The following is a 27129-nucleotide window of genomic DNA, read 5'->3' as shown; positions in this document are numbered from 1 at the left end:
CAATTATTCGTAGTTAATCAATTTTGTTTTTATATGGAAAATGTTAAATAAAATCGGCGACGGATGTCCCTTGATAATAATCACATTTATATAGAGAATTAGGTCGTTTGCTAATTTTTGCGTGTGCTAACAATAAAGTAATAAAGGTACTTGAATAGCTGCTCATGACCAAACGCGTCGTCTTCCATTACGGAGGCTCGAATTCAGGGTCGAGCAATTTTTTTTCTTGACTTCCCTTAAATTAAAGTGCGGGACTTTTGTCAACATGCAAGATGGGAGACGTGTCAACATCGCAAGACCAGGAGAATAACTTATTTTATTGTGTACTGTTACCAGTATATCTATGTCAACAAGTTCCATCCAAAATAAAGGTCAACCAAAAAAAAAATTAGCAATAAACATAGACTGACTTGAGAAATTCTTGACTAATTCTCTCAGATCACAAGAGTAAGGGTAAAGCAAATTCGTCCTCACAAAATAGTCCCACATGCTTTTTTTTTACTATTAATAATGAATAGTTGTAAAAATGGTGTATTTTTATGAAAAAATTACTGGCATAGTTGATTTCAAAAATAAAAAAAAAAATTCGCTTTCAGTGAAGAAAAAGTAGCTTTTGCATCAGAACTTTGAAAGTTCTAAAATATCATGATATCGGATTTTCAATATCTGTTCTAGTTTATGAGATCTGAACGGACAGACGGTCGGACGGATGGACAGACCACAAAAAAATAATAGCGGCTATTCCCCTTTCGGTGACCACTAAAAATGTGCTATGGAAAAATAGCGTGGTGTTCTTCTCAGCTGTTGCGCACTGCCATACAGACAGACTGTTGGTCGCCGGGTTGGTGTGTGGCAGTGAGTTCTTTCTGTGGTCCATTCCATGACATTGGGACATCATCTAAAGAGGGTATGGTTTCCTAAGTGTGGGCGAGGTAACTACACAAGGGAAGGGGGTGTTTGTGTGTGTGTGTGTGTGTGTGTGTGTGTGGTTTATTCCGTTTAGATGAAAAATTAAAATAAATATGTCTGTCACGTTTAGTTTTACAAAACCTTGTAACTGTCACTTTAACTTCGAGGTCTTTTGTCTTTGAAAACTTCAACATCATTTATCATTTGAAAATTTATTTAGTTTCCCCGCTGTAATTCTACTATAGGGCGTTAACTTGAACAAGCAAAGAAGTTTTAAACTTAAACCAGATCTGTTTACATCTTACATTTTACGTACTTCATCAATATATCGAACGGCATTCCTTTAGTGGTTAAGCCAGTCGACGGTAGCCTTAATCTTATTGTAACATATTGTAGTCTTTTCCCCCATCTTTTAATTCGGACAATTCAGATTGTAGAATGCTTCTTTGTGTAATACTGGTTCCCATGTTATTAAAACCAATTATTTCAAATTATATCTTTTTGTGGGGGCGGAATACTACGATCAATACCATAATGACATAATAATGAAAATTGAACAGAGAATGTTTTATTGAACCACTGAGTCCTAAGCAAAAAATTTCAGTAATAAGTGAATACTTTTTTATAATTGTTTCACATCTTAATTACTTTTTTATCAATTGCTGTACACCCTAAAATTACGTTTAATTATAAGGCTTTATGAACAGATGAACATTAGAGTATGTAATCCATACGGTTTGAATTTGCTTTTTTTTTTAAGACCCTGTTTTTACAAAGATTATATCAACTCACTCTGTCTGCCTGTCTGTCCCATTACAGAATCAAGTTGAAAATTTTCACAATTATTTATTGTACCTAACAAAACATGAATCAATTAAACAAAATTAACCAAATAGTCAATTAATTATTGGTAATTAATTATTTTGTTTAATATGGAATAAGGGCAATAAATTTTAAATTATTGATACATATCTCTTTCCCCTAGAGAAGCTTTGTTTTTTAAAAGTATTTTGTATATTTTCGTTGTTCTTTTTTTTTCAGTTGCTGCTGAATTGTTGTCTCTTTTACAGATCATGTCATTCGATGGAATAGTTGTGTGGTATGTTTCCCGCCCAAAGTTATCTCCTGTCATCTTGTAGGAGCTCTAGGCTATGATGTAATATTGTTAATTTCAAAGTAAACGTCTGCAAGTTACAAGTCAAGACTTGGTCTCCATACTTCACACGGTGCGCATGTGTGGTTTTGCCACTACCCTTGTTGTTTTCCTGGTAAATAGACCACACTTTCTTGTAACTCATAAACAATCAATAATAATTCATAAGAAAAATTTTTAAAAATTCCTTAAAAAAAAAAAAAAAAAAATTTATCTTAAGCGAAGAACTCCGCACTTAAAACTATATATCTCAATAATGTAGAAACTTTTCCCCCTCATACGATAAAATTTATTGACAAATGGTTTAATTGATTCATGTTTTGTTAGGTAGAATAAATAATTGCTGAAAGTTTCCACTTGATTCGAGAATGGGTGTGGGAGAAATAATGTGGACAAGCTTTGTACCAGACAGAGTGAGCTGATATAAGCTTTGTAAAAATAAAATTCTGAAGATTTTGTTATAAGCATCTAAGGGAATGAAACCCTGAATATTTAGCCAAATTTGTGAATACCGAAGGATTAATTGACCTTGTTGGTATCAAACAAAATAACTAATTACTACTAATTAATTGAATAATTTTTTAAGTTGATTCATGCCTTGTCTATGTCAATGAATAATTGTGAAATGATTCTAGAATGGGTGTGGGAGAAATAACGTGTACACACTTTTTACCAGACAGACAGAGTGAGTTGATATAAACTTTGTTAAAGGAACGTCTGAAGATTTTGTTATAAGCAAAGTATTTGTTTTATCTTTCTTCTCTACATCTGTGACAGTCAATCTAGCTGTTAGCTAACTAATAACATCTTCCTTCTCTACATATCTACTCATAGCCTCGTGTGACAGTCACTCTAGCTGTTAGCTAACTAATAACATCTTCCTTCTCTACATATCTACTCATAGCCTCGTGTGACAGTCACTCTAGCTGTTAGCTAACTAATAACATCTTCCTTCTCTACATATCTACTCATAGCCTCGTGTGACAGTCACTCTAGCTGTTAGCTAACTAATAACATCTTCCTTCTCTACATATCTACTCATAGCCTCGTGTGACAGTCACTCTAGCTGTTAGCTAACTAATAACATCTTCCTTCTCTACATATCTACTCATAGCCTCGTGTGACAGTCACTCTAGCTGTTAGCTAACTAATAACATCTTCCTTCTCTACATATCTACTCATAGCCTCGTGTGACAGTCACTCTAGCTGTTAGCTAACTAATAACATCTTCCTTCTCTACATATCTACTCATAGCCTCGTGTGACAGTCACTCTAGCTGTTAGCTAACTAATAATAGTGTTCAAAAGTCGGCATTATACACTATTGTGCCCATATTTTAAGAATCGTTTAATACGCATTAAATTATTAGCTGCTTTGGAAGCTTTTTACATTATTGTGTTACCGGGGGTTGGGGGGCAGCTTAAAGAAATCAGTACTTCAGTTCTTAAGATTCTCTAATAGAAAGGGAAAATGTTTGTGCAATTTTTTTAAATTTTATGACCATAACAAAAAAATAATTTTTTTCCGTATTAAACATTATCAAATAAATGCAATTACAGAGAGTGATAATTACTTATTAAAATGAATTTAAATTACAGACTTAAAAATTAGTTTTGTTATACACTATATTAGAACCTTCGGGTGGGGCTTTAGATAATAATAAAGTTTGACAATGCAATAAATAATTTTGATTAATCGACTATTTTATCCTCTTGCGCCACATAATTGTGGCGTCGAGTTGAAAAACTTGAGAATCCCTGTTCGACGCACACAAACAGAACCTCGCCATGCCGGCTCAGGTAAATAAAGGAACAGAGCCACGCAGATTGATAGATACGCTCACCCCTTCCTTCGATGACTCAGTGATGTTCCTTTGTTGACTTCTGCGTCTTGGAAGACCTTTGAAGGAGTCAATGCAACAGACAATACCAAAACTAGAGACGAAGTATTTATTTGTTTGTTTTATGGATGTATAAGAAATTAGAAGATTCTTCCCTTCTGACATGATTATATTCCGAAATCTCTAAGAGAGTTACCTATAACTATTGTTTTCATTTAATCGTTACTGATTCATTTATTAAAACTGTTTCAATAATCTTGAGTGTAATATTTCATTAATATTGTTATGACTCTACATTGCACGTTGTCATTAGGTGTGAGACTGCGCACCATGAGACACAGGACAGAGACATGAAATAAGAGAAGAAGTCAAGATGGCCGATGATTAGAGATGAAAACGACGCTTGTGCTGTGATTCTAGATCTAGTTCCCTATTTAGTTATTAAACATTCTATTTTGTTATTTTATAATCCTTTCGTTGAGGTTATTTGGCTAAGTTATAGCAATTGGTGTCAGATAGTGGGATCCTCAACGAAAGGGGAGAGGATGGTCTAGATCTATGTATGGGACATCGAACGAGTCCATTTTCGGGTAAATCAACATAAGTTTTGTTTTTAGTTGATCAACGTTTTAATACTAGATGGCGTCTAAGAAAACACTTAGTCAACTGTCACTACAGGAACTTAGGCAGGAACTCAGAGGTAGAGAGCTGAAGGTGAGCGGCAACAAGGAGGCACTTATGGAGCGTCTTAGGCAAAGCATGATAGAGGAAGAACAGGACCCGGAGACCTATGAGTTTGAAATAGAACCGACTATGATGGAGCTTTGGAACATGATACAAGAACAAGGCAAAACAAATACTGACATAGGAAACTCAATGAAAGAAGACATGAAATCATTAAAGGATGAACTTAAAAAAGAAATGGGTAATGAACTGATCTCTATAAAATCATTTGTGACTGAGTTGAAGAAGGATATAGATGACTCCAAACAACAATTAAGAAATGATGTAACTGAGCTAAGGTCCCAAATGGTAGAGGATTTCAATTCTAAAATGCAACTACTACGTAGTGAAATGAAGGCGGAGCTGGAAAAGAAACAAGATGCTGGGGCCACTGTGAATGAAATGGCTGGGAAGACTAAACCGCCGGTGTTTGACGGTTCTGTTTCTTGGTCGGTGTACCGATTGCAGTTTGAAGCGGCGGCCAAAGTAAACAGATGGAATACAAAGGCAGAGAAAGCAACTGGTCTGGTGTTGGCACTCAGAGGCAAGGCAGCCGAATTGTTACAGACCATGAAGGACCAGACGGACTTCGATGCCATGGTCAAAACAATGGAACTGCGATACGGCGACGAACACTTACAGGAAGTGTTTAGAATACAATTGAAAAGTCGACAGCAGAAGTGTGGAGAGACACTACAGGAATTAGCGGCGGACATTGAGCGTCTTGCCCGTCTGGCTTATCCATTGGCAACACCAGAATTTGTGGATGTTATAGTTACAGATGCCTTCATAGATGGAGTGCGAGATGCGGAACTAAAGAAAGCCATCCGAATCAGTGGAAAACGGAAAGTAAGTGAAGCTCTTATCTATGCTCTGTCCTACGAGGCGGCCAGAGATTCAGCGAAGGCCACTTATTACAGCCGGACGATAGATGCTCGGGAGGAGGATCCTACACAGCTAGTACGAAGACTGGTTGGGGAGGCTATAGACGAAAGACGACCCCAGGAGGAGGATGTAGCACGGCTTGTCAGAAGGGTGGTGGAAGAGACTAGAGACGAACGGCGACCCTATATCAGACATAACAGAACACCCTTTCGCTGCTGGAATTGCAACAACCCTGGTCACATGCAAAGGGATTGCACCAGAGTGTTTCGGGGCCGTGAACGCCAAACACAAGGAAGGCAGAACGGCAACCGGGAAAACTAAAGTCTGCCGGTTTCAAGGAGCGGAGACAGGCAGCACGGTATACAGAGGCTCCAAAAATGGTTATTTCTGTCACAGTGTTGGGAAGAAATAGAAGTTTAAAGGTACAAGGAAAGATCGGCAGCGGGTGTCGTGCTTTTCTTTTGGATACTGGAGCATCTCGGTCGATAATTCGACCCGATTATATTGGAGATCAGGAATTGATACGAACGAACGGTTATACACTGAAAACAGCCAGCGGTGAACTAATACCAGTGTTAGGACAGGTTAGACTAAACTTCGAAATTCAAACCCAACCATTCAGTCATGATTTCCTGGTCGCTAATGTGACCGACGAGTGTATCCTTGGTTTGGATTTTATGCAAGCATTCGGGCTGTCTTTAAACATGGCAAATGGTACTATACAATATGCTAACATGGAGTTTCCACTACTCGAGGAAGATACCGGAGAAGGTCTAGTGAGAAGAATTTTGTTAGTAGAAGATACGACCATACCAGCACAATCGGAATGTATAATTTGGGGAAAGATTGAAGGAAGTTGCGAAACTATCCGCACGAAACTCGTAGAAACAGCGAGAGGAATAGAGAATAGGCTGGCTGTAGGAAAGACGTTAGTGGTCAGTGTTGATGATAGAAAGGTCCCCGTGAGGGTCATGAATCTTTACTCGCAGGAAAGAAAGCTACGAGCGGGTAGTGTCATAGCGGACTGTTACTCCGTGGATCTGATCACACAATGTCTGGACGCAGAGGTATCGACAAACACGGCACCGAAGGAAAATTCACAGATACCCAAACTTCTTATCAAGACGAAAGAAAGTCTTTCGATGGAAGAATATAACAAGGCTGAGGAATTAATTTTGGAATTTATGGACATTATTCCCAATGACGAGAATGACTGCGGGATTACAAACCTTGTGCAGCACCGTATTGATACAGGAAATGCCAGACCCATTCGACAACCACCACGTCGTCTACCGCTGGCCAAACAGCAAGAAGCAATCGATATGCTGGAAAGTATGAAACAACAAGGGGTCGTCGAGCCATCCAACAGCCCGTGGTGTTCACCAGTTGTGTTGGTTAAAAAGAAAGATGGGACTTTGCGGTTTTGTGTAGATTACCGGGCATTGAATAATGTCACTCAGAAAGACAGTTATCCTCTTCCCCGTATTGATGACACACTGGACACACTTGCCGGATCAAAAATCTTTTCGACTCTAGACCTCAAAAGCGGATATTGGCAGGTAGCGATGCACCCAAAGGATAAAGAAAAGACGGCCTTTTCAGCTGGAAGTGGCCTATGGCAATTTAAGGTGATGCCATTTGGCCTATGCAATGCACCAGCCACTTTTGAGAGATTGATGGAGCAAGTCTTGAGAGGTCTTAACTGGAATACTTGTCTGGTATATCTTGATGACATTATCGTACTTGGGAGTACATTTGATGAACATTTGAACAATTTGAGAGAAGTGTTTCAAAGGATTCGAAGTGCGGGCATGAAGATCAACCCCAAGAAGTGTGACCTATTCAAGAAGGAAGTGAAATATTTGGGCCATGTCGTATCAAGCGAAGGTATAAGCACGGATCCAGACAAAAGTGAAGCGATTAGGCAATGGCCTGTCCCTGAAAGTGTACAGGAACTGAAAAGTTTTCTGGGCCTTTGTACTTATTACCGACGCTTTGTTCCAGGCTTCTCTAGGATTGCAGGAGTTCTTCACCAACTGACAGAACAGAAAAAGCGGTTTACATGGTCAATAGAATGCCAGGAGGCGTTTGAAAAGTTAAAAGAGGCTCTCCTTTCGTCGCCGATGTTAGCATACCCACTGGCGGGTACACCATTCATTCTAGATACAGACGCAAGCGGTACGGGGATCGGTGCTGTGCTATCGCAGTGCATTGATGGAAACGAAAAGGTCGTAGCTTACTTTAGTAGAAGGTTGTCAAAGTCTGAAATGAATTATTGTGTTACGAGACGTGAATTGTTGGCTGTAGTTGATTCAATTAAACATTTTCATAAATATCTCTATGGACAAAGGTTTAAACTGAGAACTGACCACGCAGCCTTGAAATGGCTACTATCTTTCAAGAATCCAGAGGGACAGGTGGCGAGATGGGTTGAACGGTTGCAGAGTTATGAATTTGAGACTGAACACAGGAAGGGACTGATTCACCAGAATGCTGATGCATTGTCTCGAAGACCATGCAAAATGGAGTGCAGGTACTGCGTGAAGGCAGAAGAAAAAGAAATTGAGTGTTGTCGTCTAGGAGTAGATGTTACCGGATCCTGGTCAGATGAAAAAATTAGAGAGGACCAGTTGGAAGATAATGATCTGGCTCCCATTCTGCTATGGAAGGAGAATGGACAACGGCCCGAGTGGCAGCACATCTCTGAAAAAGGGGCTGCCACGAAAGCGTACTGGGCGCAATGGGACTCAATAACCATCATTAATGGTGTCCTAAGAAGGGTCTGGGAATCCGTTGACGGCACATCGAGGCGTTTTCAGCTTATATTACCAAAAAGCAGAGTGTCTGAGGTGCTGCAGGAAATTCACAATGGTACCAGTGGGTCTCATTTGGGTGTTAATAAGACCCTCGATAAGGTTCGCCGGAAATTCTACTGGTTCAGATACAGAGAGGATATAGAGGAATGGTGCCGGGGATGCAACGTCTGTACAGCCGCAAAGGGCCCTCCACGCAAAACAAGGGGACAAATGCAACAATACATGGTTGGAGTTCCGTTTGAAAGGATTGCAATTGATGTGGCAGGGCCATTTCCTGAAACTAGACGAGGAAATAAGTACATATTGGTAACTATTGATTACTTCACTAAATGGCCGGAGGCGTATGCAATACCGAACCAAGAAGCAACAACGGTAGCAGAAACGCTTGTTGAGAACTGGATCAGTCGATTTGGTGTCCCTATGGAGCTACACTCCGATCAAGGCAGGAACTTTGAATCTAGAGTATTTCAGGAAATGTGCCGGGTGCTTGGCATCAATAAAACTCGCACTACACCACTACACCCGCAGTCAGATGGAATGGTAGAGCGGTTCAATCGTACCTTAGAACAATACTTGTCGAAGGTCACCGATGATCGACAGGACAACTGGGATGCATACATTCCAGTGTTCCTGATGTCCTACAGGAGTTCCATCCATTGCTCTACTACATATACCCCTGCAAAGATGTTGTTCGGCCGGGAACTTCGTTTACCAAGTGATCTGCTATTTGGACTTCCGAGAGACACACCAGTCCTTGCTACTGAGTATGTCAACGATCTTAGACGGCGTCTGGAGGAAACCCATTCTCTGGCTCGTGGGACAATGAAGAATAACTGCGATCTAATGAAGACTAGATACGATAGACGTGCAAATACCTCGGGGTTTCAGGAAAACGATCTGGTATGGCTATATAACCCCCAGAGAAGAAAAGGTAGATCCCCAAAACTCCAAAGAGACTGGGAAGGTCCCTTTCGTGTCGTTAAAAGGATCAACGATGTGGTCTACCGAATTCAGAAGACTCCACGGTCTAGCTTCAAGGTTGTTCACGTGGATCGGCTTCATCGTTATCATGGCGGGGCAAACTTTGTTCGAGACGAACAGTTTTAAGGAGGGGGCAGTGTTATGACTCTACATTGCACGTTGTCATTAGGTGTGAGACTGCGCACCATGAGACACAGGACAGAGACATGAAATAAGAGAAGAAGTCAAGATGGCCGATGATTAGAGATGAAAACGACGCTTGTGCTGTGATTCTAGATCTAGTTCCCTATTTAGTTATTAAACATTCTATTTTGTTATTTTATAATCCTTTCGTTGAGGTTATTTGGCTAAGTTATAGCAATATGAATGTAATGTTTTATTCATCTGAATGTAATGTTTCATTAATTCTGAATGTAATGTTTCATTAATTCTGAATGGAATGTTGGTTTGATATTTAAACTGGACGTTGTCAGTCGTAGAAAATAATTTCTAGTTTCTACACTTGGATTGAACTTCACTTCCCTAGGCTCTTTTCGTTTAATAGAAAAAATAATTAGTTCCACGCCATTTAAAAGAGACTGGTATTAAAGAGGTAAATGTGTTGGACAGGGCATAGAATATGAAGAACAGCAGAAAGCGGCCAAACAGGCTCTAGACTGGAAACTACAAGGGAAGAGTAAAGTCCAATGGCGAAGTACTGTTGTAGGCCTATACTCAACGGCGAACCAAAAGGGTTAAACAACGGATGTACTTGCAACATTAGACATTGATAAAATCATTTAAATCACTTGTTAAATTGCATTTCTGTTTTACTTTATTAATTCATATTTTGTTGCATTTCATTGAAATGAATGTAGGCTACTAATGAAGTGAATTGAACTATTACTTGAATAAGTACAGCTGCCTGGTCGAGGCGTTTGTTTTCTGGGCTGTCGTCTCCTGAGAGAAGTATTGGGCATGGATTTAATAATATTTATGTCTGAAGGAACATAAAAAAAAAAACAACAAAACAACAACAACAACAACAACAAAGAATTTTGATATTTCGAACAGTGTTATTTTTTTAATTTATTATTTTCTAAAAGCAAAGAATAACCTCCCACGTTAAAATCTTGATTTTGAACTTTTAGTGCATCCCCAAAGTTTCAAGTTTTTCAAGGTTAAGAAAAGTCTTAAGTGTTTCAACACGTTCATAACTGAAATAGAAAAGTAAATGAAGTAAATTCAAACTTGTCATTTTAATAGGTAATTAGATGATATCTAAATACTAGTATAAATAATGTTCATTGTATAATTAGCTTTGAAGATTTCAATATGCTTTTAGATTCACGCAGATTTATATGGTTCCTTCTGTATCGAAAGACAATGGATGCTCCCAGACGGTACGTGACGTTTTGGCGACGCCGTTTTGACCCCGCCGTTTTGGCGACGGGACGTTTTGGCGCGAGCCGTTTTGGCGATGGGACGTTTTGGCGCGATATATCATTTGACGATAATTTAATAAGCACGTAGCTTTTATAACAATGTTTATTTCACTCTACCATAATATTGTATGTATAGTATGAATTCTAACACCGTTCAGCGAATTTTTATTTTTTTTTAATTAGAAAGGTTTTGCTTATTTCATGAATATAGGCCTATAATAAGTCAGATTCCTGAATGGTAATGACATGCTATATGTGAATTCTGCTAATCGCACTGGATGACATTTTTGGATTTCTTTCCAAAAGATTTTTTTTTTATTTGACATTAGTGTAATATACGAACAAGCTAAGTGTCACACTTTAATATAACAAAAACCATGTAAACATCTAAAGCTCTATTACTCTGAATGACGACAATAACTCCACACATAGTAAAGATCACGACACGGAATGTGGTCAGTACAAACTCCAACGTGAAAAGATATATTTTGAGAAATTGGGTAGGGGTGATTTGGGTGACACATCTCGCATTGACGCAGATAGAGTTAAACAAATGAAGACAAGACCAGCACCGAGCACTGAGTCTGGCGATCATCTCTTGGGAATGGTGACACCTATCCCGCCCCCGCTCTTCTGCTCACTTTTCACTCCTTGTATATACTCTTTTCTCCACCCCTCCCCTCTCTCACGCGATTTTGTTTTTAATTTTAAAGTAATATCTTAAAAAACTTTTTTGAAAATAAAAGTGTGCCTCTTAATAAACACACATACACAAGCCAAAATGTCTATTAAAGAAAATGATGTGAAAAACAAACACACATTTACATTTACTACGTGAAAAATATGTCGTAACACAAACACTCATGCAAAACATATATATGAATAATTCTTTTAAAAGAAATAATACAATAAACCTATATAATGTATTTCGCGCCAAAACGTCCCGTCGCCAAAACGGCTCACGCCAAAACGACCTTCGCGCCAAAACGTCCTGCTTCGGCTCCCAGATGAGTCACTGGTTTTTGTTGAGTTTCCTCTCCGGGACGCATTAAAGGGATCATGGGTGAACCTCTCTCAAACTTGTTGATGTGATCTAAAGGAACGCTTCGCATTACATTTGGCACCAGCTCAGTTGCAGAAGCTGCCGGAGGCATGTCATAACTGAGAGTCCCAACACCTAAGGGGCATCACTCCTGAGTTTTCCTCAAGGTTATGTCCTGAAGCCTAAGTACCGCAAAGCAGTAGAGGTTTGAAGTCAAAGTACCCCTCTCCTAGATGAATAGCCTTATTAAGCTGACGAGCTCCATGTGCCCAAAGCTCCCTGTTTTGTTGTGCCAGGTATCCGCCTACACCCCTTCACCTGTTAGTAATAGCAGCTTCGCCACATGAGCAGGCCAGGTGCTGGACTTAGTTCTCAGAGGCTGTCTGAGGCGCATGCCATAAGAATTATTTTATAAACAATGGGTGCTTATCCCCATTTACACCCCCTGGCCATGACAACGGCAGATTTAAAGCCAAAATAACTGCGCTTTAATTTTCGAAAATTGAAAATTTACGCCTGTATGATTTCTTTAAAAAAGTTCTAGATCTATATTTTATTGCCATATTCTCTGCGTATGATTTTACAAAATTCTTTTAAAGTTGCTTGTACGTGTTAACATCATTTTAAATTTATGAAAGAAAAATGAATCTCTTTGAAAAATGTAGGCACATCGTAATAATTTAAAATAATATATGATTCATACAAATACAGAGGCGGTTTCCAACAGGTCCATTTAAAAGAAGTTCTTCCCTTTTGTTGAATGTCTAAGGCAGAGGTGGCCTAACTATGGAACATGCGCCAGGAGTCTGCGGGGACTTTCAAGGGGTCTACGGAGGTGAAAAAATTAATTGGGGGTCTATGTCCTGTAAATGGGGGTTTACGATAATGGATTTCATTTAAGCCTGTATAAACTTTAAATTTCATTTTCTACTAACAATTTGTACCTTAGTTAACCTTTTGAATTTTAGACCTGTTAGTCGAATGATTTTATTTTTGAAATTTTAACATCCTATTTTAATTAGCTTAATTTTGTCTATATGAAAGTAATCTTGTGCATGACCGAGTCTGAAAAGAATTGTAGAAAGTCCCTTGGTTATTACAAATTTGGCTTCATTTCATCCTTGTGAAACAAGCAAATGCATTTGTGTTTTTTATGCAATAAGGTTTAAAGTTATTTCGCTAAAAGACCATTAAATCTGGAACATCATTTGAGGCAACGCCAACATGATATAATAGATTGAGATTTGAAATGTTTGATAGAACATCAAAAAAAGAGAAGAGGTTTGTGAACATTTTACAATACTTTACTTTATCAAACTTAATCAAACTCTAGAAAACTCACACTGTAGGCAAAAAATAGACTTTGCCAACCATTAAAGAGGTTTTGAGACCTGTTTTACACAATCCTATATCCAGTGCTTTTTTTGTAGAAAAAAGTAGGTGCCGGTACTCAGTAGTTGATTGCCTAACTTTTAACTACTAAAAAATAATAATATACGTTAAAATACGAGAAAATATTAAAGAATTTACAAAAAGGTGACGATATGCCGTTCCGGTGCGTACCGTCACAAAAAAGAAAAAGCCCTGCCTATATCTGATATCATGATAAAAATTCCTCTAAGCAACAATACAGTTCAAGGATGTAATGGTAAGATGAGTTAGAACAGTGGAAAATTCTTATGTAATTACTTGCAAATGACTTACTTCTAAAAAAAAAAAAAAAGCTGGACTAGTTAACCTTGCCCGATAATATAGTGTGTTATTACTATTATATTTTTCGTTTTGTTATGAATCAAGAAATCATAAAGAACAACTTTTTGATCATATGGCTCCATCACACTGAAGTTTGATATTTGTCGAAAGGCTTATGTGTGACTTAAACAGTGTGACAATATTTTGAGTTCTTGGGTGCTTAAGATCCTATTTTAAATAAAAGCGGGAATCGGACATAGTCTATTTAACAGACTTGTTTCATAATTTAATATGGTTAACTTGCTGCTTCAAGGTGATAATCTAAATTTTGTCAAAACGAAGTCATAATCTCAGTGTTTCTTGGGAGGTTAAATGAATGTAGCGAGCATTGGACAACTAGTCCTAAAAAAACAACACAGATCTTGGGTAAAATACTCATAAAATAAATAAATAAAAAAAGCGACTTCTGGCCCAATACTTTGTAATCAAAGAAACGAAACGGACTAGTCCAACAAACCCTATTGAAGCTCAATATGAAAATTTTATAATCAAACTTTTCCATCAATAGTTTTTTTTTATTAGTCAATTCATGTGATTCTATGTGGAAAATAGCTAGAGAATACGGCATCCCAGAAAACTTCGTCCAGATCCTACGACACCTTTACAGTCAGTCTAGTTGCTGCATTAAAACAGAAGAGGGAACAACAGAGTTTTTTAGCATCGAGACAGGTGTGAGACAGGGGTGCATCTTATCTCCCTTCCTTTTCCTCCTAGCCATCGACTACATAATGAGGAGAGCAATGAATCAGACTGCCTTTGGTATCCCATGGCATGAACAAAACCGAATGACAGACTTGGACTTCGCCGATGACGTTGCACTACTCGGGGCTACAAATAATGTATACAAGAAATGACGGAGAGCCTAGATAGAGAGACACCCAAAATTGGCCTCCGCATAAACTTGGATTAGACTAAATGGGATATAAGGCAAAGGGTGCCCCCTTCAGACTAGGCGAGTCAAAGCTTGAAGAGTAGGACAAGTTAACTTACATTGGCAGCATCATAACAAATGATGGAGAGATGGTTACCATGATGTAGCGTGCCGAATAGGAAAGGCAGGGAGCATTTTCCAAAGGCTGCAGCCTATTGGGACTAGCCAAGCCATTGGACTGGAGACAAAAATATACCTTCTCAACACAATCGTCATTCCAACTGCTACATATGCATGTGAGACATGGAAGTCATCTGTCAAAATTGAGAAGAGACTAAATGTGGCTCAACAAAAATGGCTGAGACGGATTTTGGGAGTCAGTTACACAGATCGGTCTCAAACAAGGAAATCTTATGCCGAACTGTGAGTCGAACACTTAGTGAGGTTGTGACAGAGCGTCGCATGAGGTTTGCGGGGCATGTTCTACGACAAAATGAACTACGCATACCAAGAGTTGCGATGACATAGAGGCCAATACGAGGAAAGAGCAAACAGGAACGTCCTCGTATAACCTGGCGTCACACCTTCATCAGGTAGGAGGAGACTTCAGACATTGCCAATGTCAGATCTTTATGGAGACAGCTTGCCGCCAATGTGCCGAAGGGCGCGGGAGGACCTAAGTCTAAGAATCTAAGTCAATTCATGTAATGCATATTAATTTCTTTTTTTTTTTTGTTTTGCTTCATTTTAAATTGAATAGCATCAATGTATATATATAGCCTAGAATCTGCAAGAAAAACTCATTTGAAGTTAATGAATTTTCAAAACAATTCAGGGGGTCTACCGAAAACTGGAAAACATGGCAAGGGTTCTACGAGACAAAAAAGTTTGGGAACCACTGGTTTAAACTCAAACCCCTTTGTCTATGCTCATAGATTTTTGAGAGTGCAATTTGCTTTTTTTATATTGAAGAGGTATTTTTTTTTTAGCTTCAAACCTCTCTGAAGGGGTTTTTTAACTCAAAACCCCATGGCTGCGCCGTGGCAAGTGATGATTTAGTGTTAAAATCTCACCTAAAATAAACAGAATCAAATCAAATAATCAGTCACTAAATTCCGATATATTTATAATTTTAAGAAATGGACGTAATTATTTCTTATATTTTTAGAACACATATGAATATTTATTTTTTTAAAACAAAAGGTTCGCCTTCAGAAAATACAAACTGATGAGTCTAATTTTCGCAAGATGCAAAATATCAAGAAATCGTGTTTTTTTTTAAATTGTATTTTCTAGTTTTTGAGATCTGACGGACATAACCTCCACAAAATTGAGGCTTTTTTCTTTATTGGAGCCGCTAAAAGAAATGTGTTCCCTAAAGTGTATTTCGTTTTTATTGGTTTTTATTTCTTCTAGATTAACTACTTTTGTATTTATTCGGCCTATCGATAAGTGGTTTGTCTAGTAGGCCTAATATATTTTTGTATTTTATCTAGTGTCTGTGTAACAATAACAAAAAAAGAAATAATGATAACAATGTCAAATGGAAAATCGCAGATTTATAGTTCATTGTTTTGATTCTAAGGTAACTGTACAAAAAAAAAAACTATTACCATAACTACTATACCTTATTACTCTGTGCATGTGGGTCCACTTTGGACTGAGTAACTGTCAGACGCAAACCTATTTCGCACTAAAAGCATGGAACATCTTTCAATCTGTGATGAAAGAACATCAAACTGAAACACCTATACCTTTATAAACATGATCTAATACTTAAGTACAGAGATCTAGTTAGCTGGAGATGGAGGCTCATCTATCTATTCCTCCACAAGAAAATGATAACTCAGGGGGACGGACAGAATCATGCCAGAAAACATGCAGGGGAAAGATTTAAACCTTCTTCCTGCATTTGTAAATCTGACTTACGTAAGTTGCTGTGTCCTCAATGCTAGGGACTTTTAGGGCTACCTAAAGGCGGTAGGTCGTTATGCTGCCCACATGACACCCTGCTCGATAACCGTTGGCCAAAGAAACAAATGATCTTAACATCATGTGCAAGATAATCACAAGGTCTGAAAGGGAAGTGGAGGGAGAACAATGCAAGAAAGCGGGAAATCCTTTTTTTGTATACAGCATAAGAGAAAAAGGAACCTCAGAACTTAATGGCTGAGAAAAAAATTGGAGATTAGCAATAAATTATTTTCTGTTTACTATTGGAATGAGCATAATCAACAGGGTTATGGCTATAATATAATGTTTGTTTGTTTTTTTGTTTGTAAAATGTTTTAAATGTTTCGGATGTTCCTTCAGAGTTGGAGATGGTTTACTTTCTAGTCCAAACCTCCCGCAGGACGACGGGGGATGGGAGCGGGCAGAGTTTGAACCCTCGACCGTCGATAAATTCGAACAACAGTCCAGCGCGCAAACCGCACGACCAGGCAGCCAAACCTAAGAACTTTTAAATGTAAGCAGTGCCGGCCTTAAATAATTGGAGACCCTAAGAGAAGTAAATTTGGTGGCTCCAATAGAAATAGAAAATAAAAAATAATCATCGAAAAACAAAAACAATAAAATGACGCAATTTATTTAAAAACTAGTAACTCCAGCAATAACATTGGCACATATCTCGCTATTTCTTCTCTCAAAAATAAATTGAGTCATGTGCGAGGCGCTAACCAGTGGGAGGCCCTAGGCCGGCTGCCTAGTTTGCCTGTTCCTAAGACCGGCCCTGATGTAAGATAAAAAGAAATATGTTTACCCTTATACCATTGTCGACTTTAACTGTCAGATCAATCTGCCTTTCGAAAAAGTCCTGGAATAGATAATAAAAATATAACTAATGACCATCAATAAAAAGAAAAAATGTGTAGTTAATTTTTACTGCTGTCCAAACGCAATGCATTTTTTCAATCTTTTTTTACAATTAAAGGAGGTGCGGTGGCTGAGCGGCAAAGCGCTTGGCTTCCGAACCTGGGGTCCCGGGTTCGAATCCTGTGAAGATTGAGATTTTTAATTTCGGGATCTTTGGGCGCCTCTGAGTCCACCCAGCTCTAATGGGTACCTGATATTAGTTTGGGAAAAGTAAAGGCGTTAGGTCGTTGTGCTGGCCACATGACACCCTCGTTAACCGAAGGCCACAGAAACAGATGCGCAATAGACAACAATGTCTGAAAGCGGAACTTTATTTACAAATAAGGGTTTCAGTTTTTAAAAATCGTATATTCATTATTTAATACAAGAAGTTATCAGCTTTATAAAGGGGTCATAGTCTTTAAAAACAAAAAAAGCAACTTTTGTTGTCTGTGTTACTTGTTACATTCCATCTTGTATGTTAGACGTTTAAGTCAGTGGCTTGGTGTCACCCGGCGCGGGCCGCATCCCTCGAACTCCCCAAGTGACACCACTGGTTCAAGTTGTAGTCAAGATTTGAAATACGCTTTGATATTCACAACAGTAACTAATTTTATCTTCCACAAAAATATTTTGGTTGTGGGTCTGCTAACCTCACCTTTGACCTGAAAGCTATGAGGCCAGTGAAAGATCGAGGAGCGTCGTCTCCCTTGGCTGCGTAAAAGTTGTTGATGGTCGCCAAAGCAAATTTTACAGCCGGGTGATTTTTGGAAACAGAGGCTGCGGAGTTTCTTTGAGCACAGGTCGCTGCTAGAGTTGCAGCCACCAGAAACAGGATTATCTTCATGGCAATCACCTAAACTGACAACAACGAAAACAAAATAAAAATGTGAAAATGACAATGTGGCTTTTTATAACATTAAATAGAAAGGGGGGGGGGAGAGAATGCGATAATCCTTATTGGCATGTAAACGATAATTACGTTAATTAACTAAAACTATGAACGCATATCAAATGATGACCTTTGGTGCTATAGGTATTTTTTATGCAATAAGGATGAAAACCGACATTAACTTAATGAACTCATAGCAGCAAGGGGAGACAATCTTATCTTATATAATACAGACGTTACTTCAAAAAAGAAGATGATTACGTCCTACGCGTCATGCATTCAGTTATGCATATTTACCAATGACTTAAATTCTGGCAAGTCACTGGTTTTCCTGGCTAGCTCAGGCAACCCACTCCATGCTCTAATAGCACTAGGGAAGAAGGAGCATTTGTACAACTTTGTCCTAGCATATTGAACGAGGAATGTGTCGTTATCTTTGTGTCTTTCTGAGTAATGGGATGGGAGATGGAAAAGTTATCTACAAGAAACTTGTTTTCATGATTTTGATAAGGGTTATCCACGTTTCAGTTCTTCACACATTTTGAACATTAAGCAAACTTAGGGCTCCTTGCACACTTACGTACAACACAAAGAACCTTTTATTTTTCTACTTTTAACACTTTTAACAAAAAAAAAAGAAGTGGTAGACATAGAAAGAGATGGGAAGACATCAAAGAATGGACGAGTCTGCCATTGAAAGAGATCCTATCCAAGGCAAAAGACAGAGTGGAATGGAGACAGGTGGTCGACAGATCATGTGTGGTGCCCCAAACGGTTTTTCAGGTTAAGAGATAGGTGAGCTGAAGGTGACCCTAACATAAGTTTTAATTGTTATTTTTTAAAACTATATTTTTTATGTCCCGTTCTCAACAATACGCAATACAAAATTATAAGAATGGAAAGATAGGTGATAAGGTTACATCGATTTTATTTCATTAGAATTAAAAGAAATGTAAAAACAGAAATAGTGCAACTGATAGACTCCTATTTATCAGAGGCCTTAAAATGAATCACTTTTATAATGTAAACATTTTTTTTATTGTTTGTTGAGGTTTTGTTTCTAATAAAAAAAAAGCTTACCAACATTCCATTCAAACATAACATAAGAGTTTAAGTCTCTTTGACTTACCGATCAATAAATAATCTTAACAGAAAACAAAAATGACTGCAGCTCTGACCAGATTTCACTGATTCGACAAGTCCCAAGAGACTGTGGTTTAATACCAATCACTGACTCGACAAGTCCCAAGAGACTGGTTTAATACCAATCACTGGATCAATGGCAATGTTGACATTTAGTTTTATCTGCTGCCACCACGTGTAATGTATTGAATTAATCAAACAAAGAGTTAAGTGTATCAAATACCAAGTCTTTTAAGATCTTTCCAATACAGTAGAAGTCATTTTAAGGACGAGTTTTAACATCCAATTAGGATTTTGTTTAGCCCAGAAAAATCACCAATGAAGACACACAAGAGCTAATGGTGACAGCCCCTGAGCAGGCGGGTGGTTTTTGTTTACTTTTTAGTATTTACGTTCACTAGTACATTAACGTCCGGTATGATTTTTTAAAAAGTGAATGATTATTTACAGCTATTTATTTCACGAGAGCAAACATCAGAAATTATACAGTTTTTATTTTTATTTTATAATCAGTCTTTCTGAGCTTGTTGGTAACTATAGGAACGCTTTTATTCATTTCCTATAGCGACAGACGCGTTCTTTCTAATTCTCTTATAGTCATACACATCAAGGGAAGGAGATGAATTAAGTGTTAGAAGCTACGTGAGAAGCAGTGGCGTAGCATAGGGATTTGGGTGCCCGGGGGGGGGGGGCTTAGCCTCTCTAGGGGTCCCTTCATTTTGACATTCTACTACATGACATGAGATAATGGCGTAATATTTAATGTAAAAAAAAAAGTTCGAACACTCATTTGGGGGCCCCGGGGGGATTTTTAAACTCTCCCATCCCATCCCCAACCATAGCTACGCCACTGGTGAGAAGCATTGTATAGGTAATGAAGGGATAATAACTACCACAGCCGGCCCTAACAATTGCGGGCCCCTATGTTAAACTGCTAGGGACCCAATTTGGGTACGGATAAGCTAAATGTCAAAAATAAGTTTTTGTATTAGAAAATACATTATTCTTTGCAATAAATATTTATTAAACGAAAGCTGGGATTGGCACCCCAAAAGGACAATTTTGTCTATTTTTAATAAATTCGGGAGATTTCCAGGACTTTTTCGTATATTTTGCAATTACAGGAGATTTCCAGGAGACTTTGGAAAATAAGGAGGCCTCGGAAACCCTGCTATTATTTATAAGTTATACTGGTTTAATTTAATAATTGACACATAGAATTAGCATGGGGCCTGTGAAAGTGCGGCGCCCACTGCGACCGCATTGTTTGCAGAGGCATAAGGCCGGCCCTGATAGCCATTACCACTTCCTAAAATGACAACCTTGCAGAATCATCATCTGATCTCGACACGCTTATTTAAATATGTCTGAAATTAAATTGTGTTTCATTAAGCTATAGCCTGTATGCTCTCTAATTAACATGTTAATTAGATCTTTGTTTCTGTCAACTTTCTACTTTATATTTATACTATTTAGTTTTTTTTATTTGTTCACATTATGCTGTGTGTGTGTGCACATCAGGGGCGGACTGGGTATCAAAATCGGCCCGGGCATTACCATATAAACCGGCCCACAAATGGCATGTCATATATTTTCGGTGTGGGGGGATTTTTACCCCACTCTGCAATGTATATATATATATAGTGTGTGTGTATATGAAATTAATCTTCATTACATTCTGATATTTCATTCTTGTTAAAGAGCTAATTGTAGTGCCTATTTTGTTTAATTATTTTTTTTGCTGCGTTATATCAATGTTTTCTAACATCCCTCTTTTTCGTTAACAGACAATGGAACCATCTGAAGACGGGGAAGGGAAGGAGCAAAAAAAAAATGGGAGCGCCATCAAAGATCCATGCCGACCAGCAAAATGTTAGGCCAAACACTGCCTCGAAGACATCAAAGCAGTCTATGCCGCTCGTGCATAGCAGAAAGTACAGTCTAACGTTTTGCAAATGATAATACGTACAGTGTAGAGTGAATTTTTCTTGATATTCTTGTTGAATTTCAAACAAAATTAATTGTAATAATAATTTTAAAAAAAATAAATAACAAAACGTGTTCGGGCCTTTGTGTCTTGATGCTGTCATTTTTTTTTGTTTAAGTTGTGTGCATTGAAAATTTTTTTTTCATTGGTCGCGACCAGACCGGTCCATTTGGTACCGGCCCACCGGGCATTTTCCCGTTTGCCCATATAGCCATTCCGCCCCTGGTGCACATATAATGTGTATGTCGTCTCCACCTTTAATAATGTGCGTGTGTGTCTACATTACATATGTGCCACATGGAGGATTACTTAAAACCCTATTTCACAGATTAATCCACGTCTCTATACCAAATTAAAGAGATCTTTTTTCTTATCACACCAGGGGAGATATTTTTTTTATGAAGCAATTGTTTCCTTGATATCAAGCTAAAGACTCTTAAATGATACTGTCCTCATCCGCTTTATTCTCTCCCCTTGCCCTACTTGTAATAATCCAGTCTGTCTTGCAACAGCTTGCCGAGACCGTGGGCGGAGCGAAAAGAAATTATTATAAAATTATTAAATTAAATTATTTTAAATCTATCAGTAAAGTCTTCTAGCCAGGGTGACTTGAAATTAAGCAGACCTCTGTATTTCTGAAGGGGCAACTAAAGCTGTCAAGAACTAACATTTATTGTCAGAGAAAGAGATATGAACTTCCGGTGTGATACCTGCAGTAAAGTGTTTCAGGCATGGATTTAAGAGATTTTGAGACAAAAATATGTAGATAATTGGGCGTAGTCGGTGGTTAAAAGCTGATAGTTGGTTTATGTCTGAAGTAACGTCTGTATTATATAAGATAAGATAAGATGTCTGCAAAGTTGAAGGAGCGAGCAGAAGTCATCGTAAAAAGGAACGAGAGACCATTCTTCTTGTGTCATAGAACCATTGTCCTTTTTTAACAAAGCTTCTATCAACTCACTTTGATATAAATCTTGAACACGTTATTTCTCCAACGTCCCAATCTCAGATCAAGTTGAAACTTTGCACAATTATTCATTGTTTCTAACAAAGGATGAAGCAATAAAAATCTTTACCAATTACTTAATTAATTAGGGGTATCTAATTATTTTAGTTGGATTTCTTTTAAGGGGATTTAAAAATGTGCAGTTCTTACCCTTCTTTAATTTTTTAAAATTAGGCTTCTTTTCTTAAACCAGCTACACTTTATAATTTGTAAGTCGCTCTATACTGTGTAGGACATTTTATAATGTATAGGTCACTTTATAATGTATTGCATAGTTTATAATCTGCCACTTTATACCTGTAGCCCGCTTTGTAATGTATAAGGTAAGTCGTAGTCTGTAGTCCACTTTGTAATGCTGAGACTTCTTTAAAATGTGTTGCATAATGTTAGCCCACTTTATAATGTGTAGTTCAGTTTATAATGTGTATCTCAGTTTATAATCTGTAGTCAGTTTATAACATGAAGTCCACTTTATAATGTGTAGGCTACTTTGAAACCAGTGAAGCAAGATAGAACCACAGATATGCTTCAACTGTCCTCTACTCTACCCTCTTGCCTCTCCCCTGTAAACATTTAAAAAAAATAAAGTACATGAACTTATTTCTGGAGAAAAAAACAACAACAGCTAAGCTACGTATGTATTCATGTTTGTTTATGTGTATGTATGTATCTAAAGTCTATCTCTAACGTCACATGTTTGAGATATAGTGTCTAGATCAGAGGTTCTCAAACTTTTTTTTTTGACCCGGGGACCCCTTAATATACCGGTAGTCAAAACTTACCCAAAGACCCCTAAGTGAAAAAGCTTTTAGCGAAGAAGGTATTTTCATTGTATATAATTGTCGTCTTTCTACGACCCCCTTCGATCGTCTGAAGGACGCCTAGGGTCCGCGGACCACAGTTCGAGAAACACTGGTGTAGATGCTCAAAGGGCATTATAGTCTGACATTGTTTGTATTGACCGGAAATAAATCGTTATAAGGTAAACCGTGTCCACGTTGTAAGATCTATCCATATAATATAGTTCTTATCTTATATATTACAGACGTTACTTCAAAAAAGAAGATAATTACGTCCTGCGCATTTCATGTGTCCATCTAGCCATGCGTGTTAATCAATTACTTAAACGTTGCTAAGTCTTTGATTTTCCTGGCTGATTCAGAAGGAGCATTTATGCGATTTGAAATTAAAATGTGCCTCTACCTTTAATGTCATTCTGAAAATTTTATTAGGTTTTGTTTTTCTATTTGTAAATTATGGCTCAATGTATTATGTATTATTATTACTTTAATTTTTAGGGGAAAAGAAGCAATTAGTTTTGTGTGGAATGTCTGTCTGTCCGTCCCGTTTAGATCTCGTAATATAGAGAAGATAGTGAAAATACGACATCATAATATTTAAGACCATTCAAAGTTCTGATGCAACGGCTACTTTTTTCTTTTCTGAAAGCGAAAAATCTAATTTTTAAAATCCCTTATGCAAGCAGTTTTTTCATAAAAAATATAACATTTACTATTCACTATTAATAGTAACTAACACGGGAGGCTCTTTAGTAGGGGAGATGACTATTTACCATTTTTGTAACACATTTATTCAAAAGGTTTTAGATTTTTAGTCAAAATTATTTTTTTTACATTTGTATTGCTAAGTTATATAATTTCTGTCATATCAACTACTACATTTGTACACAAAAATGTTTACTTTTTTTTAAAGAGAAAAAATCTATTTAGTATGCATATAAGTTGGAAATAATTTAAAACAATTAATAAGTAGCTTTTAATGTTTTATCGCTTGCACTGTGTACAAATATCGCTATACTCAAAATCACCTATACTTTGGTCTGCTGGACCGCTGGGACACCCCATAAGAAGATCTGTCAACCTTCTTTCTACATTCCTGTCATTTGTCTTTGATAGAATTTATTTCTGATGTTCTTTCTGAAAATATGAAACATGCCTGGGTGGACCACTTCGGGGGCCGATTTGATTTTGTGTCTCCACACAAACTGTCTTTGTAACCTTGTTATTCTTATGAGTGTCTCTAAGTTAAGTGATTTTACTAATGGTGTTACTCTAATCAAACTGGAATATTCGTTTGTTATAAATCTCACTGCTCTATTTTGTTTTTGTTCTAGTTTCTGTATGTTTTCTTAAGTTAAGAGGTCCCAAACAGAGGATGCATATTGTTATCTTGGGGCCTACTTAAGATTAAATAACACTTTAGTTGTATGTTCCTGTTTGATTTGTAAAAATGTCTTTTAATACACACAAATGCTTTGTTTGATTTTTTAAATAGTTTCATCAATATGAAAATTTCATGATAGTTTTTCAATTATTATTACACCTAGATAACTGGTTAACTGGTTTACCATGAATAAAATAACATGACACACTGCTCATTAATCGTTGGCCAAAGAAACAGATGATCTTAACATAATCTGCCATATAGATCGCTACGTCTGAAAGGGAAACTATATTTCCTAAAGCCATATTTGTGTCCATGTTATATTGTGTGTCTAATGTTATATTGTGTGTCTGTGTTATATTGTGCGTCTATGTTATATTGTGTCCATGTTATATTGTGTGTCTATGTTATATTGTGTCCATGTTATATTGTGTGTCTATGTTATATTGTGAGTCTATGTTATATTGTGTGTCTATGTTATATTGTGTGTCTAATGTTATATTGTGAGTCTGTGTTATATTGTGCGTCTATGTTATATTGTGTCCATGTTATATTGTGTGTCTATGTTATATTGTGAGTCTATGTTATATTGTGTCTATGCTATATTGTGTATTTATCTTATATTGCCTGCCTATCTTATAATGTGTGACTATGTTATATTGTGTATTTATCTTATATTGCCTCCCTATCTTAAAATGTGTGTCTAAGTTATATTGTGTCCATGTTATATTGTGCCCATGTTATTGTGTGTGTCTATGTTATATTGTGTATTAAACTTATATTGCCTTCCTATCGTGTCTATGTTATATTGTGTATGTATCTTATATTGCCTGCCTATCTTATAATGTGTTACTATGTTATATTGTGTATTTATCTTATATTGCATGCCTATCTTATAATGTGTGTCTAAGTTATATTGTGTTCATGTTATATTGTGCCCATGTTATTTTGTGTGTCTATGTTATATTGTGTTTCTATGTTATATCTTGTGTCCATGTTATACTGTGTGTCTATTTTAAGTTGTGTGTCCAAGATATATTTAGTGTCTTTGTTATATTGTGTTTCCATATTATATTGTTTGTCTATGTTATATTGAGTTTTTATGTTATAGTTTTTCTGTAACTTTGTGTGATATATAACATTGTGTTTCTAGGCTAGGTCTATGCTATATTGTGTATGTCTTTATATTGTGTCTATGTTTTATTATGTTTCTGTGTTATATTGGTCGTCTATGTTATATTTTTGTCTATATTATATAGTGTGTATTTTCTATATGTTGGCTCTATATTATATTGTTCGTCCACGTTATATTGTGTCTCCTTGTTACATTTGCTTGTCCATCGTATATTGCTATATTGTATATTAAATGTGTCCACTTATACTCTGTCTGTTTCTACGCCATATTAGATTGTCACATAACGGGGCATGTAAAGTTCACTTTTTTTTTCCTCATGAATTACATTTCTCTACGTGGGGGTTGGGGGGGGGGGGGGGTCAGGTAAACGTATGCAACGAAGTCTTGACTTTCTCATAGCCAGAGCTGTGCACGTAAATAAGGTCTTGGATCCCTTAAAATTACTTCCAAAAGTTTAATCATATTAGTGTAACCTGTCTTGAATCAAACAGTGAGAAGAATTTGTATCTGAATTTTAAAAAATATATATTCTGCAAAAACACGCGGAATGACGCTTATAGAGTAATCAGTTTAAATGTAAGTGGACATAGATAATTAGTTCGTAAATATCACTACCTTGAGTATTTTCATTTATTTATTTATCTTATCTTATAAAATACAGACGTTACTTCAAAAAAAAAAAAAAAAAAAAAGAAGATGATTACTTCCTACGTGTCAAGCATCTAGTCATGCATGTTAAGCAATGACCTAAACTCCGCCAAGTCACTGGTTCTCCTGGCTGACTCAGGCAACCCATTCCATGCTCTAATTGCACTAGGGAAGAAGGAACATTAGTACTAATTTGTCCTAGCATATGGGACGAGGAATGTGCCTTTATCTTTGTGTCTTTCTGTGTATTTTATTAGATTTTCTTTTTGTAATTGAAGATTATGTTTTAATTATGTATGATTGCTGCTTCAACTTTTCAGTCTTCTATCCTGAAGGCTTTCTAAAAATTTAGTGATTTTACTAAAGGTGTTACTCTAGTCGAATAAGAATATTCGTTGTTATGAATTTCACTGCTCTATTTTGTGTCTGTTCCAGTTTCTTAATGTTTTCTTAAGTTTCTATTTACTTTAATGTATGTCTTTAAAGTACTTTAAACAGATTAATATCGCTAAACCCTTATTAATGAATAATTTTATCCGCTATTAAAATGTTCTATTGCTTATGTTAACAGTTCCAAAGATAGATCAAGGGGATGTAATCCCATAAAAGATCTGCTCAATTTCATCTCTAGGTTAACACCCTTGTCGAATAACTGTCTGTCACAATTTATACATCTGTTGTGTGCCCTATTGATTAGTTGCATATGTGGCTGGGTATTTTAAAGAAGTCAGCACAATAATTACGCTCGAGATTGATGAAGTTATCAGTTATAAGAAGTTATAGCTTTTTTATAGCGCAACTTTCATGCTTATAGCCTACTCAAAGTGTTATGGTCCAATCTGTACTATATACGGGTATGACAAGTGGGTATATTGGAGAAGGTTT

The 27129-nt window shown here is 37.0% G+C and overlaps 1 protein-coding gene across 2 annotated transcripts; it reads right to left on the bottom strand.

Moving 5' to 3' along the window:
• Positions 1-10346: 10346 nt before the first annotated feature.
• Positions 10347-19379, bottom strand: LOC106068324 (uncharacterized). 2 transcript variants are annotated; one of them, XM_056023856.1, is made up of 5 exons: positions 19271-19379; positions 17908-18110; positions 17158-17211; positions 16024-16114; positions 10347-10503 (listed from the first exon to the last, which is right to left on the bottom strand). In XM_056023856.1, the coding sequence occupies exons 2-4, from the start codon at positions 18094-18096 to the stop codon at positions 16028-16030; spliced, it is 330 nt and encodes a 109-aa protein (XP_055879831.1). In that variant the 5' UTR covers positions 18097-18110; positions 19271-19379; the 3' UTR covers positions 10347-10503; positions 16024-16027. The 2 variants fall into 2 exon arrangements, with proteins under 2 accessions (XP_055879831.1, XP_055879832.1); XM_056023857.1 differs by having other exon boundaries at positions 17908-18105.
• Positions 19380-27129: the final 7750 nt, after the last annotated feature.

This window comes from Biomphalaria glabrata, chromosome 3 (genome assembly GCF_947242115.1).
Source record: "Biomphalaria glabrata chromosome 3, xgBioGlab47.1, whole genome shotgun sequence".
Classification (NCBI taxonomy): Eukaryota; Metazoa; Mollusca; class Gastropoda; family Planorbidae; genus Biomphalaria; species Biomphalaria glabrata.
The sequence above is the reverse complement of the archived record's forward strand: the minus strand, read 5'-3'. Positions and strand labels throughout refer to the sequence as shown.